At 39.4% G+C, this 16218-nt stretch overlaps 2 protein-coding genes across 2 annotated transcripts; both read left to right on the top strand.

Moving 5' to 3' along the window:
* The first annotated feature begins 38 nt into the window (after window positions 1-38).
* LOC113012558 (thrombomodulin-like) lies at window positions 39-1891 on the top strand. The gene has a single exon (XM_026152835.1). It carries the CDS (start codon window positions 303-305, stop codon window positions 1296-1298), a length of 996 nt encoding a protein of 331 aa, XP_026008620.1. The 5' UTR covers window positions 39-302; the 3' UTR covers window positions 1299-1891.
* A 4771-nt stretch (window positions 1892-6662) lies between these two features.
* On the top strand, window positions 6663-15379 carry gnmt (glycine N-methyltransferase). Its single transcript, XM_026152251.1, has 6 exons — window positions 6663-7021; window positions 9227-9354; window positions 10171-10284; window positions 10803-10945; window positions 13542-13663; window positions 15040-15379. The coding sequence occupies exons 1-6, from the start codon at window positions 6813-6815 to the stop codon at window positions 15209-15211; spliced, it is 888 nt and encodes a 295-aa protein (XP_026008036.1). The 5' UTR covers window positions 6663-6812; the 3' UTR covers window positions 15212-15379.
* Window positions 15380-16218: the final 839 nt, after the last annotated feature.

Genomic DNA, 16218 nt, shown 5'->3' with positions numbered 1-16218 from the left:
TTGATTAATTCCTGACTTCCCAGAGAGGTCCAGTGTGCCGGCTCACATTTTGGTATAAAATCGGGAATCTTGATTTTAGGCAAGTACTTGAATTAGTTTGGCAGTTTATATAAGAGCCCTTTGCATATTTAGTATATCTAAACGTTGTTCTTCATTTTGTTGCTGCTGGTCCTACTTCAACTAATTTTTTTTTTCTTTATCTCATTTCCTTCCTGAGATACCCTGTTTCCGCAATGGCACAAAGACTGGAAATTCCCCATCGTTTAAGACAGGCAACCTTTTGCACTCCACTATGAGACAGCATGGCCTGCTTGCAGACGAGAGTGCCTGTGCTTAGGATGAGTATGACTATTCTGATGGTTTCACTGACTGTTGGAAAAGGATTGGATATAAAGCAGCCTGACCACTGCAGAGCAGTTTGCAGTAATTATGGCAAACCTGACTGCATAACTCTAAACCAGGGTGAAGTGGATTTTAAAACAGCTGAAGAAGCCTGCCATGACAGGAAAGGAGAACTTCTGCAGTTGTGCTCTAAGAGTGATAAGAAGTTGTTTGACATTCTGAGTCAGGAATTGTTTGGGAACTACTGGATCGGGCTGCATTTACCAGCTGGTGCCTGCAGCAACCTCTCAGCTCCACTGAGAGGCTATAAGTGGATATCTGGCAGACCGGGCATCACCTTTCTTCCATCCTGGAATAACCACATTCAACTCTGCTCTCCACATTGCGTATCACTGTCAAGTGATGAAAAATGGACAGAGAGACCGTGCTTAGATAAAGCTGATGGGTTTCTGTGCAAAGTTGAGCTCCAAGATGCATGCCGTGGACAAGAAGTATCGCATCCAACCCTTTTTCAAAGCTATAAAGGCTGTTCATCTGGACCATGTGAGCAGAATTGTGAGGATTTTAAGGGGGGTTACACATGCTCTTGTTTCAAACAATATATACCAGACAACAAAGACCCCAGGCAGTGCAAACCACACTGTGCACAAAAGAGATGCCCTAGTATACAAGAGGCTGGCTATGACATATGTCCTGAAGGCTTTCTAAAGGTTGACGGAAACTTTTGTGAGGACCCTAATGAAGGTCCAGTCACAACTCCTCCCGTTGTAGCGTTTGTCAAACCACCCATCAGCAACAATACACTGAAGGCGTCTTCTGTTCCTGGGGTGCGCTTTCTGTGGGTTTGGATTGTGGTCATTGTTGTTGTCATTGCATCTATTTTTGTCATTAGGTTTTATGTAGTTAAGCGTAACAGGCAAAGAGAAAATTCTAATCGCAACAACGTTGTGACTTAATTATTGCCCCAAAATGACAGAGTCCTCTGGCTCTTTGTTCTTTATCGCAGACTTGGGTATTCTGTGTTGTCTCCTAGTTATTTAATGGTACACTCATGAACCTAAAGGTGTGGTCCACATCACTGGGAACAGAAAACGCTAAATGTTTAAGTGGTTTAACAAGTCAAAGTAGCTCTAACCTACACCTCCAATTACTGACTGGCCTCCAACTATTAGTTCCAGTCATATTTTCTTCCTCAGAAGCCTGACCAGCAGGCTGAGCCTATGGTCATTACTCATGGTTTATTTATGTGTTTTGTCAAAAAGGAGCGTAGATTAGATGAACAACTGGCCAGATGTATAGATGAATGTAAAGAATTCCAAATGTTTTACATCTCATTTTTCCTTTTGGAAAACAAGAAAAGTGAGAACTACATTTTGATACATGAAACATTTTAACAGCCATCATTTTAGGAGGTTTACACCTTTATTTTATTACATAAGAGCTTATATGAATGAAACCCAATGTGCTGTTCTTGTTACTACTACTACAACATCATCTTCATTTCAGAAATATACATACACACACACACACACACACACACACACACACACACGCACACGCGCACACACACACACGTTCTCAGACAAAAACAAAAATTAAAATAAAATAAATAGAATCTAAATTACATGAAATGACAACCGTTAAGTCTGAAATGGAGTAGGAAGAAATATGTACATACTTATTAATCCCTACCTTACGCTCACTCTATTGAATCACCATATTCAGTGTTACCCCAACTTCCCCTCATCACTTCCCCCACACAATAAGGAATGAAGGACAAGTATAAAGATAGCTACAGTGATAGCTATAATTCAGATACAATTTAGCATAGTTATATATACTATCAGTCATCAACTTTATCAGTTTTGTATTCTTCCAAAAGCAGTTTTTGAAACATCTTTATGAACTTATTAATGCTTGAACATATAATATAGAAGTATATAAAATGTTAAAGAGTATTCAAAAAGTAATCAAACTATTTTTACAATCTTAACATACTTATGTGTACTTCACGTACAGCATATGTATAAATATGTTAACGCTGACCCTTTTCTATAATCATTCACATTTGTACATTTAACTGAGTTTTAAAGATATGACATGTGTATACTTTTATTTCAGGTCTTTTTTGAGGTAATTTTATGGTCAATTACGTTTCATGTTCAAGCGTGAATTCTTTCAGATTTGCTCTTATAGCACCATCTACTGTCCTCAAGAACAAAGTGCTGAGAAAGCAGGCAGTCAGAACTGAGTCAAATTGTAATTTGGGAAATTACAGTTTGTTCCAACAGAAACCGAATTACTTAAGCTGTATCTTCTAATAATATAGCATTAGTAACAACTGTTTTAAAATATAAAATATCTCTAATATTAATTATTATTTAGTTTTTATGGCCTTAAGACGCTGTACACCTACTTTTTTACATTTATTTTTCTTAAGCAACATGTAATGAAATATGCTGTATAAATAAAGAGACATGGACATTGTTGCAGGTATATTGATAAATAAATTATCGGACTTGTGTTTTTCTTTCAATTTTATTTAGCAAAAAATTATTTGTCCTTTTTATTCATCTGTTCGTGCTCACTGGCCACTTTAAGTACACTTGTTGAGCTACTCGTTACTAACAATGTCTGAATGAATCAGAATTCAGCAACTCATTGCACCTAGGCATGTAGACATGGTCGAGACAACCTGCTGAAATTCAAACTGAGCATCAATAAAAAAAAAAAAAAAAAAGGAAGGTTGTTTACGTGGCTCTGAATGTGACACAGTTGTTGGTGCCAGACGAGCTGGTGTGAGTATTACAGAAACTGCAGATCTGCTGGGATTTTAGAACACAACCATATCCAGAGTTTACAGATGATATACAGGGAGTGCAGAATTATTAGGCAAATGAGTATTTTGTCCACATCATCCTCTTCATGCATGTTGTCTAACTCCAAGCTGTATAGGCTCGAAAGCCTACTACCAATTAAGCATATTAGGTGATGTGCATCTCTGTAATGAGAAGGGGTGTGGTCTAATGACATCAACACCCTATATCAGCTGTGCATAATTATTAGGCAACGTCCTTTCCTTTGGCAAAATGGGTCAAAAGAAGGACTTGACAGGCTCAGAAAAGTCAAAAATAGTGAGATAACTTGCAGAGGGATGCAGCAGTCTCAAAATTGCAAAGCTTCTGAAGCGTGATCATCGAACAATCAAGCGTTTCATTCAAAATAGTCAACAGGGTCGCAAGAAGCGTGTGGAAAAACCAAGGCGCAAAATAACTGCCCATGAACTGAGAAAAGTCAAGCGTGCAGCTGCCAAGATGCCACTTGCCACCAGTTTGGCCATATTTCAGAGCTGCAACATCACTGGAGTGCCCAAAAGCACAAGGTGTGCAATACTCAGAGACATGGCCAAGGTAAGAAAGGCTGAAAGACGACCACCACTGAACAAGACACACAAGCTGAAACGTCAAGACTGGGCCAAGAAATATCTCAAGACTGGTTTTTCTACGGTTTTATGGACTGATGAAATGAGAGTGAGTCTTGATGGGTCAGATGGATGGGCCCGTGGCTGGATTGGTAAAGGGCAGAGAGCTCCAGTCCGACTCAGACGCCAGCAAGGTGGAGGTGGAGTACTGGTTTGGGCTGGTATCATCAAAGATGAGCTTGTGGGGCCTTTTCGGGTCGAGGATGGAGTCAAGCTCAACTCCCAGTCCTACTGCCAGTTTCTGGAAGACACCTTCTTCAAGCAGTGGTACAGGAAGAAGTCTGCATCCTTCAAGAAAAACATGATTTCCATGCAGGACAATGCTCCATCACACGCGTCCAAGTACTCCACAGCGTGGCTGGCAAGAAAGGGTATAAAAGAAGAAAAACTAATGACATGGCCACCTTGTTCACCTGATCTGAACCCCATTGAGAACCTGTGGTCCATCATCAAATGTGAGATTTACAAGGAGGGAAAACAGTACACCTCTCTGAACAGTGTCTGGGAGGCTGTGGCTGCTGCTGCACGCAATGTTGATGGTGAACAGATCAAAACACTGACAGAATCCATGGATGGCAGGCTTTTGAGTGTCCTTGCAAAGAAAGGTGGCTATATTGGTCGCTGATTTGTTTTTGTTTTGTTTTTGAATGTCAGAAATGTATATTTGTGAATGTGGAGATGTTATATTGGTTTCACTGGTAAAAATAAATAATTGAAATGGGTATATATTTGTTTTTTGTTAAGTTGCCTAATAATTATGCACAGTAATAGTCACCTGCACACACAGATATCCCCCTAAAATAACTAAAACTAAAAACTACTTCCAAAAACATTCAGCTTTGATATTAATGAGTTTTTTGGGTTCATTGAGAACATGGTTGTTGTTCAATAATAAAATTATTCCTCAAAAATACAACTTGCCTAATAATTCTGCACTCCCTGTATATGTGAAAAAAATGAAAATATCCAGCGAGCGGCAGTTTACTGGATAAAAATCCTTTGTTGATGTCAGAGCTCTAAGGGGAATTTCCAGGTCGCTTCAACAATCCGTCAGCCGGTCTCCGGACTCTCAGTTTCTGATTCAACATTTGTTTGCACATTTGCCTGAATACTGTTGACCATGTCCATCTCTTTATGAGCACAGTGTACCTCACTTCTGATGGCTCCTTCCAGTAGGATAACACCACATACCAAAAACTTCAAATTATCTCACTAGTTTCTTGAACATGACTTGTGTTCGCTGTACTCAAACGGCATCCACATTCACCAGATCTCAGTCAAACAGAGCACCTTTGGGATGTGGTGGAATAAAAGATTCACATGATATGCAGCCGACAAATTGGCAGTGACTGTGTCAATCTTAAATTTGATTTGATTGATAGGAGGCGATTTCCAGCAAAGTTTGGCTCTGCGCTGGAAGTGGTGTCCATCATGGTCCTACTGAAAACAACAAGTTGAAATGTAACGATTTTCTCCAGGCTTTTATCTGTTCCGCCATCTGACTAATCACTCACTTCCTGTTTCATTTTGTATCAACAGCATTGACGCAATACTTCAGAAGGGATACGATGATTAATTTAATGCATACATTCAACAAACTGTATTAGAGTCTCTCTCTCTCTCGCTCTCTCTCTCTGGTCATCTGTTAGAGTCTGGGGCGCAATTTCTGGACATGATTTAGGTCCATTTATTCTTTTAGAAGCAAAGATGATACAAAATGCTACAAGGTTGCTCGTAGGGATTTACTTTATGATCAACCATGACAATGCCCACATGCAAATGTCATGACGTGTCAGTGAGGATAAAAATGATGTGGATCATGTCCTTTGTCCTTTGCAGTGAGTCACATTTTCTACTCCACGACCATCATCAAAATAACCAATGGAAGGAATGTCTTTTTGGCAGACTAGTGCAAAGGTGCACTAATGTGTGACTTCCTCTAGGCAGTGCTGTGTGTTCTTGCCAACCCCTGCTTAGGCTGAATTACACATGCCTGTGTTCGAAGTCAGATCTGGATTTTTGAAAGTAGTAAGTGTGTATGTGTGCGTGAACAACCCATAAAGTAGTAGTGCAGTTCTGAAAAAACTGGAAGTTGCAAACCTAACCTAGCTCGCACCGGTTGTAGCTGACATGACCTCACCTCTACCAGCAAATATGGGTCCTAGAGAACCAAATCCGCCAATCACAACAGGAGGAGTTCACTTTGTTTGGGAGGGCACGAAAAGTGCCTAATAATCTGTCTGGGAGAGTCCTGAGAAGATTTCATTCCATGGGGGGTTTTTTTGTTTTGTTTTTAAATCACATTGTTCACCTATATTACACTCTGTGCACTTAACTACTGCAGCATTGTGTATTTCATTGTTAAAAAAAAATGAAATTATTATGATTTTTACTTTGCAAAAAACTCCTGCCATTCATGTTTCGCAAGCAATTCGTCCAAACAGCATGATCAAACGATAGATGAAGAAATGTTAAAGGGGGCGAGTCCTCTGTGCCGCCATTGGTGGGATTTATTCCCCGAGTAAAACCTTACAGGTAATGGGCTTCGTGAGCTCTACTTTATTTTAACATTATACTTAAATACTTCTCCTCCAACGTCAAACATAACTTAATTTTAACTTGAATATGCACGTGTATTTAACTTTGATGGAATACAGTGTGACACTTATCCTGGAAGGTAAGTTCAAAGGGAAAAATTAGCAACCTAGCAAAGCTTCACTCGAGTGACGTATTCCAATGCTAAACAGAAAAGGGGCGGGTCCCTTGAGGTTATCCAATCAGAAAGTAGGCGGCAGTCCTCGACGGCGTGTCATTGGCTTAAAGTTTCTCTCTTAGGTTGTTCATATAAATAATAATATCTCGGCTAGCATGTGGCAAGCATACCAGAGAGGTAGCGCGTTTCCTCACTCAGTTAAAATTGTCCAAAGTTGTTTGTCCGCTCGACACTAAGGTAGAGGTAGAGGTCCGGGCAGGGAGAAGCAGCGGCAGTATGTCGGTCGATAGCGTGTTTAGGACCCGGTCCCTCGGTGTGGCAGCCGTAGGTCTTCCTGATCAATACGCCGATGGCAAAGCAGCGAAAGTGTGGCAGCTGTACATCGGAGACACGAAGAGCAGGACGCAGGAGTACAGGAGCTGGGTGGTGTCCCTGCTGAAGCAGCACGGGGTGCGGAGTGTGCTGGATGTAGCCTGCGGAACAGGGTAATGTCAGGTCAATTTAGCAGTTTCATAGTGACACGTCTGACAGGGGCTTCAGCTCTGCTTCATCAAAATCCACTTACAAATCGTTCAACTTAGTATGGATTTATAAATATGATCAAATAAAAAAAAAATATAAGCAAAAACTTTAAGTTCTGAAATTTCCATAACAAAATCTTAAATACGGCTTTATCCAAGTATCTCGAGCACGCTTTTGTCAATGGTTAAACTGATTTAAATTGCATATGCCAAACAAAAACCTGAACTCACAATGATACAGCAGGTGAACAGCTGCTGATGACGTCATAAAACGTGCTGATTCAGACTGCATTATTGCTTTTCAGATTTGTGAAAAGGTGTGACTCTTGTGTGATTCACAGTGATTGTGCAGCTTCAGAACAGAGTTGTGTAGGCGTAGCTGATAGTGATGATGGTGTTTGCTTCTTTGCTGTTCTTGATAGATCTGTAGGTAAAAAAATAATGTGATTTCAGCTCACATAGGCCTTTTTGTACTTGTACCCATCTTTATAGCTGTTCAAGTGAGTTTGACGTTTGTGGAATTTCAACTCACTGACCCTTTTTAACTCGGGACAAAATCCGGATTAAGCCACAGAATAATGAATGAAAGTGCAGAGTTGCACCTGATCCTGAGCCACGTCCTGCCTTCTGCACTGGTCTGGACACAGCAGGTTTACACATGCTGGTTAAATGTGATTCAATTAGAGAGGCTTAATATGTCTGAGACACAAGCTTGTAGAAGCAAGTGTTGTCCATTTAAATTTCCTGTTTCTAAAGCAAACTAAACACAAGCGAACCCTAAACTTGCATTTAGTAGGTCAGTGGGTGATGAACTAGTGCTGGGTAGTCGAAAGGAGTTTTTTCTGGTTTCCTGCAGTCTTTTTTATCTCCCTTGATACATTGACTGTGCTTTCACACAGCAGCAAGGCCATTGCCTAAGCACAGACAAGCAGACCATAAATGTCACCTCAGCTGTTGTTTTTCTCATGGAGAATTTTCACTGGAGATGCACTATAACAATTTTATTATTTGATGTTTATTATAAATGTATCTTCTTTTTTCTTTGCTCATCACTTAGCACTCATTTCAGCTGCTAATCAACATTACAGAGCTTATAATGTTCATGTAAGAACTGCAGTCATTTCCATAATAACTCAGCTCCATATATCAGGCCGCATGGTTGTTTTCCTGCGGTTTGGAGCACCCCAGCACATTGATTCTGACCCGATACCCTAGTAGTGGTGCCCCTCCATAGTGCAGCAGCCTCGAAGTAAACATATTCCTCGTGGATCACGGTTACAAATAGCTATTTTTGGCAGTGTGTTTGTGATGCTTTCTAATTCTGAGAAGAAGCTTCAGGCTGTGAATCACTTTCAGCTGAACCTGTGAGAGTTTTTTAATTTAGGATTCCATAGGTTCTAGCAGGAAATCTTATGTATAACTGCAGAATGGATAGGCATACAGACAAATTAAAGGGGAACCATGAATCCCTGACTTATACCTCAAGGATTATACTGGATCTGTTAAGCTGAGGCCTTCACAGTCACCAGACTGAACACAGTTGAACCAAATGAAGGACCATCAGAGTCCTTTGAGACTTGTTGCCAAGATGAAATCTAAAAGATATGAATTTGCTTTTAGCCTAAGACTGTTTAATCCAAATCTGAAAACTGGCTGTTCTTTTTACGTAAGCTTTATTTGTTTTGTTGTTATATTATCTTGTAGTTACCCAGTAGATGTTAATGATTTCTGCATTATTGTCCATTGAATCCCTCCCCCCTGTTGCACTGAAACACGTCAGTATTGTTTATTATTAACTCATAAATTGCCGAGAAAACATTTTTGGAAGTCAGTCAGTAGCATCTATTCAGGCTGTGGTTTGGCCCACAATCACGTTTTCCTGTCAGGTTTTCAAAATAGGAGTAGCTTCTGGCTACTATACAAATCATCTCTCCTTACCTGTGACAAGGTTAGTATTCCTGTCTGTAGTGAGACGATAAGCTTATCAACCTACTACTAAACCACATGTAGTGCAGTCACAGCAAACACACACTCGCACTCAGACTTGATCAAACTGGTTTTTTAGGGGAAGATGACAGCAGGGATTACTTCAAAATCAAAACACACCTACTGCATGATCCTCACAGGTCGGTTGTTGTTTTTAATGTATTCATGGATTTTGTTTTCTAGGATTGACTCCATTATGTTGGTGGAGGAGGGGTTTAATTTAGTGAGTGTGGATGCCAGCGACAAAATGCTCAAGTATGCACTGAAGGCGAGATGGGACAGGAGAAAAGAACCAGCTTTTGACCAGTGGGGTATGAAAATTAAAATATATTTATTGAATCAGTGAGTTCCACAGATTTAGATTCTATTTGTGCCAGTAATCAAATCATATTCGCCAAGCATTTTGTGACAGTCTCTTTGTGAGCCTCTCGTCCTCACGATTAGCTCAAAAGTCCACCATCTTGGACTACAGCTGGAGACGGCAGCCCTTGTTCTTCTCTGTGACCTCAGCAGAGCAGCACAAGCTGCAGGTTCTGATCCCCAAGTGGAACATAAGAGCAGAACAAGGACTACAGAGTCAAGCTGCAGTACAAGTTGAGCTGGAGCAGCTCCAGTCATGGGATGAGATCCTCTCCAGGGAAGCAGCTAAAGGATATTGAAGCCAATGAGCCAACTGGTAGTTAAAGCATAAGACAAGGGCCAAGGCGAGTTGCCAGGGAATTGTTAACTAGTAAATTGATCTCTCATATGAATCAATGGAAAATAACCTTAAGAAGAAGTGACACAAATGAAGCATTCGTCAGAGAATGTGCATCCTAGCATAAAGTTAACTTAATCAACAGAGCAACATCAGTACAAGTGATGGCAGGGTAAGCTTAAAGTTGAAAAGCTAAGCAATCAGTATGACATTTAGTCACGGACCTCCTTATAGTAATAAAACAAAGACTGTGTGGTGTTTGTTTTGCATTGGCCGTCATGCCTGGGTTGCTCCCAATAAAGCCCTGTGTGTGGGCAGCACTCAGAGTTGTTTCATTTGTCTTAAACTGTTGCAAAGTGCACATGTTTGTGGTGATATCTACATTTCCTCAGGTGACCTCATGTTCTGCTCTTTTCCTTCTTGTCTTCAGTGATTGAAGAGGCCAACTGGCTGACTTTATCAGAAGACATTCAGAAACCAGGAGATGGTTTTGATGCTGTCATCTGCCTCGGCAACTCATTTGCCCACTTACCAGACTTTAAAGGTACACAAATAATAAAAGTGTTGTTAATTTTATAGGTGAGCTTAAGGGCTTTTCCTCTGGGCCTGTCAAAACATCTCATTATGCCTGGACTTGGCAAACGTAGGCATTAGAGTTTAAAGGTATGACCTGTCTGGGTGCACCTCTGAACACACCCAGCGATGATGTTGCAGTGCCCTGGAGTGCTCTTTCACCTCACTGTAGCAGGGTGTAGAGGCATGGCAAGCCCATACAGGATCTGTCTCAAAGGATTTATCCCACAACCTTCGTCCCAGAGATTGTCAGAGATATTAGAAATATATTTGTGGAAGGGGAAAAAAAAGTGTCCAAATAATTTTTGCCTTGTCAGAATGATGATGTGACTCATTAAATTGCCATGTGATTACTCCTGCATCCATAACTCAAATCAAACATCTCCTTGAATCGATGCACACGCCTTTGCCTTCCAGTTTGTTACCATGTGTTTAGCTGCCAATTTGATCCCTTATTCATGCACTCAGTCGTGCTGTTGTTGCTGTTAGGGGACCAGAGTGACCAAAAGCTGGCCCTTCGAAACATCGCCAGTATGGTCAGACCAGGTGGGGTCCTCATCATTGACCACCGCAATTACGACTACATCCTGGAGACCGGGCGTGCTCCACAAGGCAAGAACATCTACTACAAGGTACCAAACATATACCAATATTGGATTTACTGCAGTGATTATTCTTTTTACAACATAATTGCATAACAGTGTAAATACAGCTTTTAAGAACTCATGGTGGAAACTACAGCCTTCAGGCTCACGACACCTGCTTAGTTTGGAAAGGTGAAATGCATCAGTTAACAGTCGGTGTACATTTTAGTCTGTTTTTCTTAACCCTTTCCAAAGTACTGCAGGCTTATGGCAATTGAACAGTTTCAAATATTTAAATTTAATTTCAAAATATTATTTTAAATTGAATATTATTTTAATTTGCTTGTATATGCTCCTATAGTTCGTGGAGAGAAAATCAGAATCAGCAAAAATCTGTTTTGACGGGTAAAATTTAGAAGAAAAAAAAATGGACTCAGCCAAGAAAATTGGACCCGGTGCCCCTCTGCTTTTAATCCTTTGGTAAATCACTTCTGGGATTTCGCTCTAGAGACTGCTAAGAGAAGCTTAGGATTGTTATTTTTTGGTACGAACCCAAAGCACACAGCAACATATGAATGATTAACCTTGTGTTGTGGCTGCGCTGATCACAGACGTTCTGTCTGCTGCTGTTTGTTTTAGTCATTTATTCTCTTTTCAAGGATGACGGTATGTTTGATTGAACCTCTGAGAACAGATACACTGTTTAGTTTATTCAAGTTCAAAGAACTGGATCTATTTCTTACTCAGTGGTGTCTAGAGCCTGACCACTTTATCAGTTGGCCAATATTAGCCTTTTGGTGATCTATCAGCCGTTAAATCCATCCTGTCATCCATTCGCTGGAGCCTATACAGCCCTTAAATTAAAATTTAAAAGGTAAAGAAAAAATTGGAGAGACACCCTCCAGCCATCTTACGAGTGTTGATATTGCATAATTTGTCCACCAGAGGACACTCTGCAACTTCCCTTTTGGCAACAGCAGCTTGGGCAGCACAGCTATCAGCTGATCTAAGAAGACTTGGGGATAAGATAAATGACTACATGTAATAAATATTAGAGAATCTGTTCATGCATCTGAATATCAGATTGTTAAATCTCCAAATATTGATTTAGCTCTTCCTACACTGGCTGAGCTCTTGTGGTGTCTAACTGCTTGTTTATTCTTGGAAATTATGGAGCATTTGGACCTGGAAATGGCTGATTACATCCTTCAACGGTGTAAAAGATGGACGTAGCTCCTGGACGTCACCTGTGAATTTCCCACTTTGAAGCCTTGAGACGAGCATTTTTGCCATTGGTGTCCTTTTGCTTTGAAATGTGCTTTGAAATATGCAAAATTCACTTAATTTTTAATAAAACTCAGTGATTAAAATTGAATAGATAGAATTGATCAGAAAGTAATTTACAGAGGTCAGACCTGAAATTTGTTTTCAGACTTTTTACAGGACCGGAAGTCATTTTGCAGCCACAGTTGGCGCTCCCCATTGGTCCTTCAAATGAGTGCAGGTTTAAGGCACTTCTGTGTTGGCTTCACTTTTCAGGGCCTGAAGCTACATCTGTCTTTTATACTTTGCTGAATGTGAATTAGTCATACAACGTGCAGTTATCTATTGGCTTTTTCTCAAATATCATCCTTATTTTATTGTCATACAGATCATAAGTTTTGGACTTCTCTCTCTGCCCAAAAAGAGAATCTGAAGTTTGAAGCCATTCTTCAGCCCTCAGTATGGATGGCACAAAGAAGCCCGTTTTTAATCTTAATTCTCTGCACAATCTGGTCTTTTATTGCTTTGCGAGTAGTAGTGGGACAGACAGTATTGTTTAAGAATGGTTTATTTACGCCATCCCTAGCAGCAGCTGGCTTTAAGACTTAAATCCCCACACGGAGCCTGACGGATATTGTGAGATTTTCACTAAAACTGGTGCAGGAGAAACAGAAGGAAATGTGTTTGGGTTTTCATATCATTTTGGCAAATGGGGCAAAAAATGGATGAAGTCAGGAATAATGAGTAAAAAGCCCTTTGGGAAGACGGGGAAACAACATGACTGAAAGTACACGTAGCCTCTAGTGTGCACATTAAGTGGACACTTCTGTATAGATTGCATGTATGATTTTTTTTTAATTTTTTTTTCTGTCTCATCCCCTTTTTTTAACCTTGTGTTCACATAATTCAGACAATCAGCCAGGCTTGCATTTGGAATGAGCTCAGATATGAGATGTGGAGAATACACAACAGCAGGTCGTGACTGTAGGGAGCCATATTTGATTCAAGATGTTTGCATTAAAAACAACGTCCATATTCTTTAATCCAGCCAAAGCAGGAAGTATCCAGCTGGAAGGCCTCAATATAAATACTACGTCAACAATTGCTAGTTGGCAAAAATCAGCTTCTGATGCCTTCGTAATCCCTGAGTTTGCTCTTGTGCTCCAACACTGAACCAACCAAATCTTTTTTTCCTTTCATCAGTCTCTTCTGTTCAGGCTGTGTTTGGACATCATAGAAGAAAATGAGGATAAAGTGTGTGTGTGTGTGTGTGTGTGTGTGTGTGTGTGTGTGTGTGTGTGTGTGTGTGTGTGTGTGTGTGTGTGTGTGTGTGTGTGTGTGTGTGTGTGTGTGTGTGTGTGTGTGTGTGTGTGTGTTGCAGAGTGACCTAACTCAGGACATCACCACCTCAGTGTTGTGGGTCAACAGTAAGCCACATATGATCACTCTGGACTACACCATCCAAATGCCACAGGCCACCCTCCAGAACCTGCCTGAAGTTAGGTGAGTCGGGCTCTGATGCTGCTGCAGAGCTGATAGGAGACTGAGCTCACACCTCATACATTATATCTTGATCCTTTTATGGGAGACCTATTCTAACTGGTAGATCTGGACAATACATTATACATTTGTCATTATAGCATCTACAATTTCATGTCTTGTATGCATTAAATGCAGCTTTTACTGTATCTCAAATCTTTAGGTTTACATTGCCTTGAATATTTTTGCTTTCCAGCCATAAACTGTAATGTTAATTCATTAATATGCTAAAAAAAAAAAAAAAAAAAGTTGTCTTACATTCACTTTAGATGGTGTTTAAACGTCATCAGCAGGATTGTGGTTTTGCATTTTCTAATTAATTTTCCTCTTGATTTTGACTTTATTCTGAATTCAGTTTATTTTCAGTTCTTTGAAAATGTTTAGTTTTAGTTAGATTTTTATTAGTTTTAGTGTTATTATTGTTGTATGAAGGCTTATGTCAGAGGCAAGAAATAAGAAAATCAGTACATGAATAAAAGTGCATGACTTTTTGAAAGCAGTTTATTTACAGTCTTGAGACATCCATCACCAACTCATCAGGCAAACTAATCAAACGAACAGATACTAAAACTAAGGATATTTCCTCTATTTTTAAATTAAGTCATTTAGGCTTTAATTTTAATCAAAGATGTTTTTTATGTTTTGGTCAAATAAAATGTTTTCTTTTTTTTTTTTTCCCCCACATTTAGTCTTAGTTTAGGGTAACCTTGGTTACTGGTCATGCCGCCACATTAGACATATATATATATATATATATACACATATATATATATATATATATATATATATACACATATATATATATATATATATATATATATATATATATATACATATATATATATATATATATATATATATATATGTATATGTATATGTATATATATATGTATATGTATATGTATATATATATGTATATGTATATGTATATGTATATATATATGTATATATATATATGTATATGTATATGTGTATATATATATGTATATATATATATGTATATGTATATATATATATATATCTATCTCACCATAGCAACAAAAGAGCACAATTTTTCACGTAGACCAGTGATTAATCCTAACCCTCATCGGGCTTTATAAACATCATTCATGATGTGTAAATTATTTTACACCCGAGGTCGCTGGGCTCCATCCTCAGACACAATAACAGCTGTTAAACTGCGCTGCATTCCTGAAATCAAGGACAAATGGTCTGCAGTAGTGTTATTGTTAAAACTAAACTTTGATACTTTTAAGTATCACAGTTGAAACTGAGCTGAATCTCATAAATACTACCAAACTTCAGTAACTCTGGTGTTTTGCTCTGTTTGTGTCCTCCAGTAAATTCCGTTTGTCCTACTACCCTCACTGCCTGGACAGCTTCAGAGGTCTGCTGAACGAGGCCTTCAACGGCAAACTGGAGCACGCCGTTTACGGAGATTTCAAGACTTACGTGCCGGGCCAGTCTCAGGCTCCATGCTACTTCATCCACGTCTGTAAGAAAAAGGCCTAAGAGGAATACCGGGAGCCACCTTGATACTGATGTGCACACAGTGCTTGCAGGAAGGAGGGAAAAACATCTCTGCTTAAAAAGTCCCAATATATTAGCTTTCTTTCAAAAATATCACAACACACTTTGTCACATGGATACTGAAAAAAAATGTTGCTTTAAAGCAGTTTTTGGTTTTTTTTCCCAGTAGCTTTAAATTAAGAGTACATAAAAAATAAAAAAAAACTTGTCTTTTAGGCATTTGAGCTGCCAAGACTCATTGGTTCTGCTAGTCGACACTGTTCATTCGTTTGACTTAAAACAGTTTGTTGTTGTTTGAAAAGCTACATTTACATGTGTCGGACCAGTGTTTTGCCCATGTCTGGTAGTTTTCCTCCAATGTGCATTCATGCGTTCATCTCTTTGGGCTGCTCTCTACATCCCGCCTCTTTGAACACATTTCAAAATGGTGCTGTACATTTGTGGTACTCCTGCTTTTTGTTGCCAAAAACGTACAAAGATGTATTCTTAGATGAGTGTATTTTGTAAGTTTACCACTTTGGTCTTAAAAAAAACATCTGTGGCTTTGATTACGGTGGCCTGATTTTTTTAAATGTATTTTCAACCTGGAAAGAAAATGCAGCCATTTTGGCCTTTTGCCTTTGACAGGCACAGATTGAAGATTTGAATTCAGGTAAACCCAAGAGAACGACTAGTAATAACTGTGAATCACCTCGACTTATACAGGAAAACCTCACCTGCCTGTTAGATCAGATTTCCTCTTCTTTAAAGGGTCGTTACAGTAAAGCCTCTCCTACCTGAACAGACTTTGCTGTAGAAATGTAAGTTTTGTGATCGGCTTTTAGACAGAAAGCCTTTAAATTTTGTGGAAACTGCCACTAATGAACATGAAGCAGGCCAGTACTGAGCATCAGCAAACATGAAACGACAATAAAAACTGGAGCCCCGACTAATTGAACCACGTCATCAAACAGAAAGATGACATTAACGTAATAAGATTATTACTGAAT

The sequence above is a fragment of the Astatotilapia calliptera genome, chromosome 19 (assembly GCF_900246225.1).
Source record: "Astatotilapia calliptera chromosome 19, fAstCal1.2, whole genome shotgun sequence".
NCBI classification, from domain to species: Eukaryota; Metazoa; Chordata; class Actinopteri; order Cichliformes; family Cichlidae; genus Astatotilapia; species Astatotilapia calliptera.
Note: the sequence above shows the minus strand (reverse complement) of the source record. Positions and strands in the feature narration are given on the sequence as shown.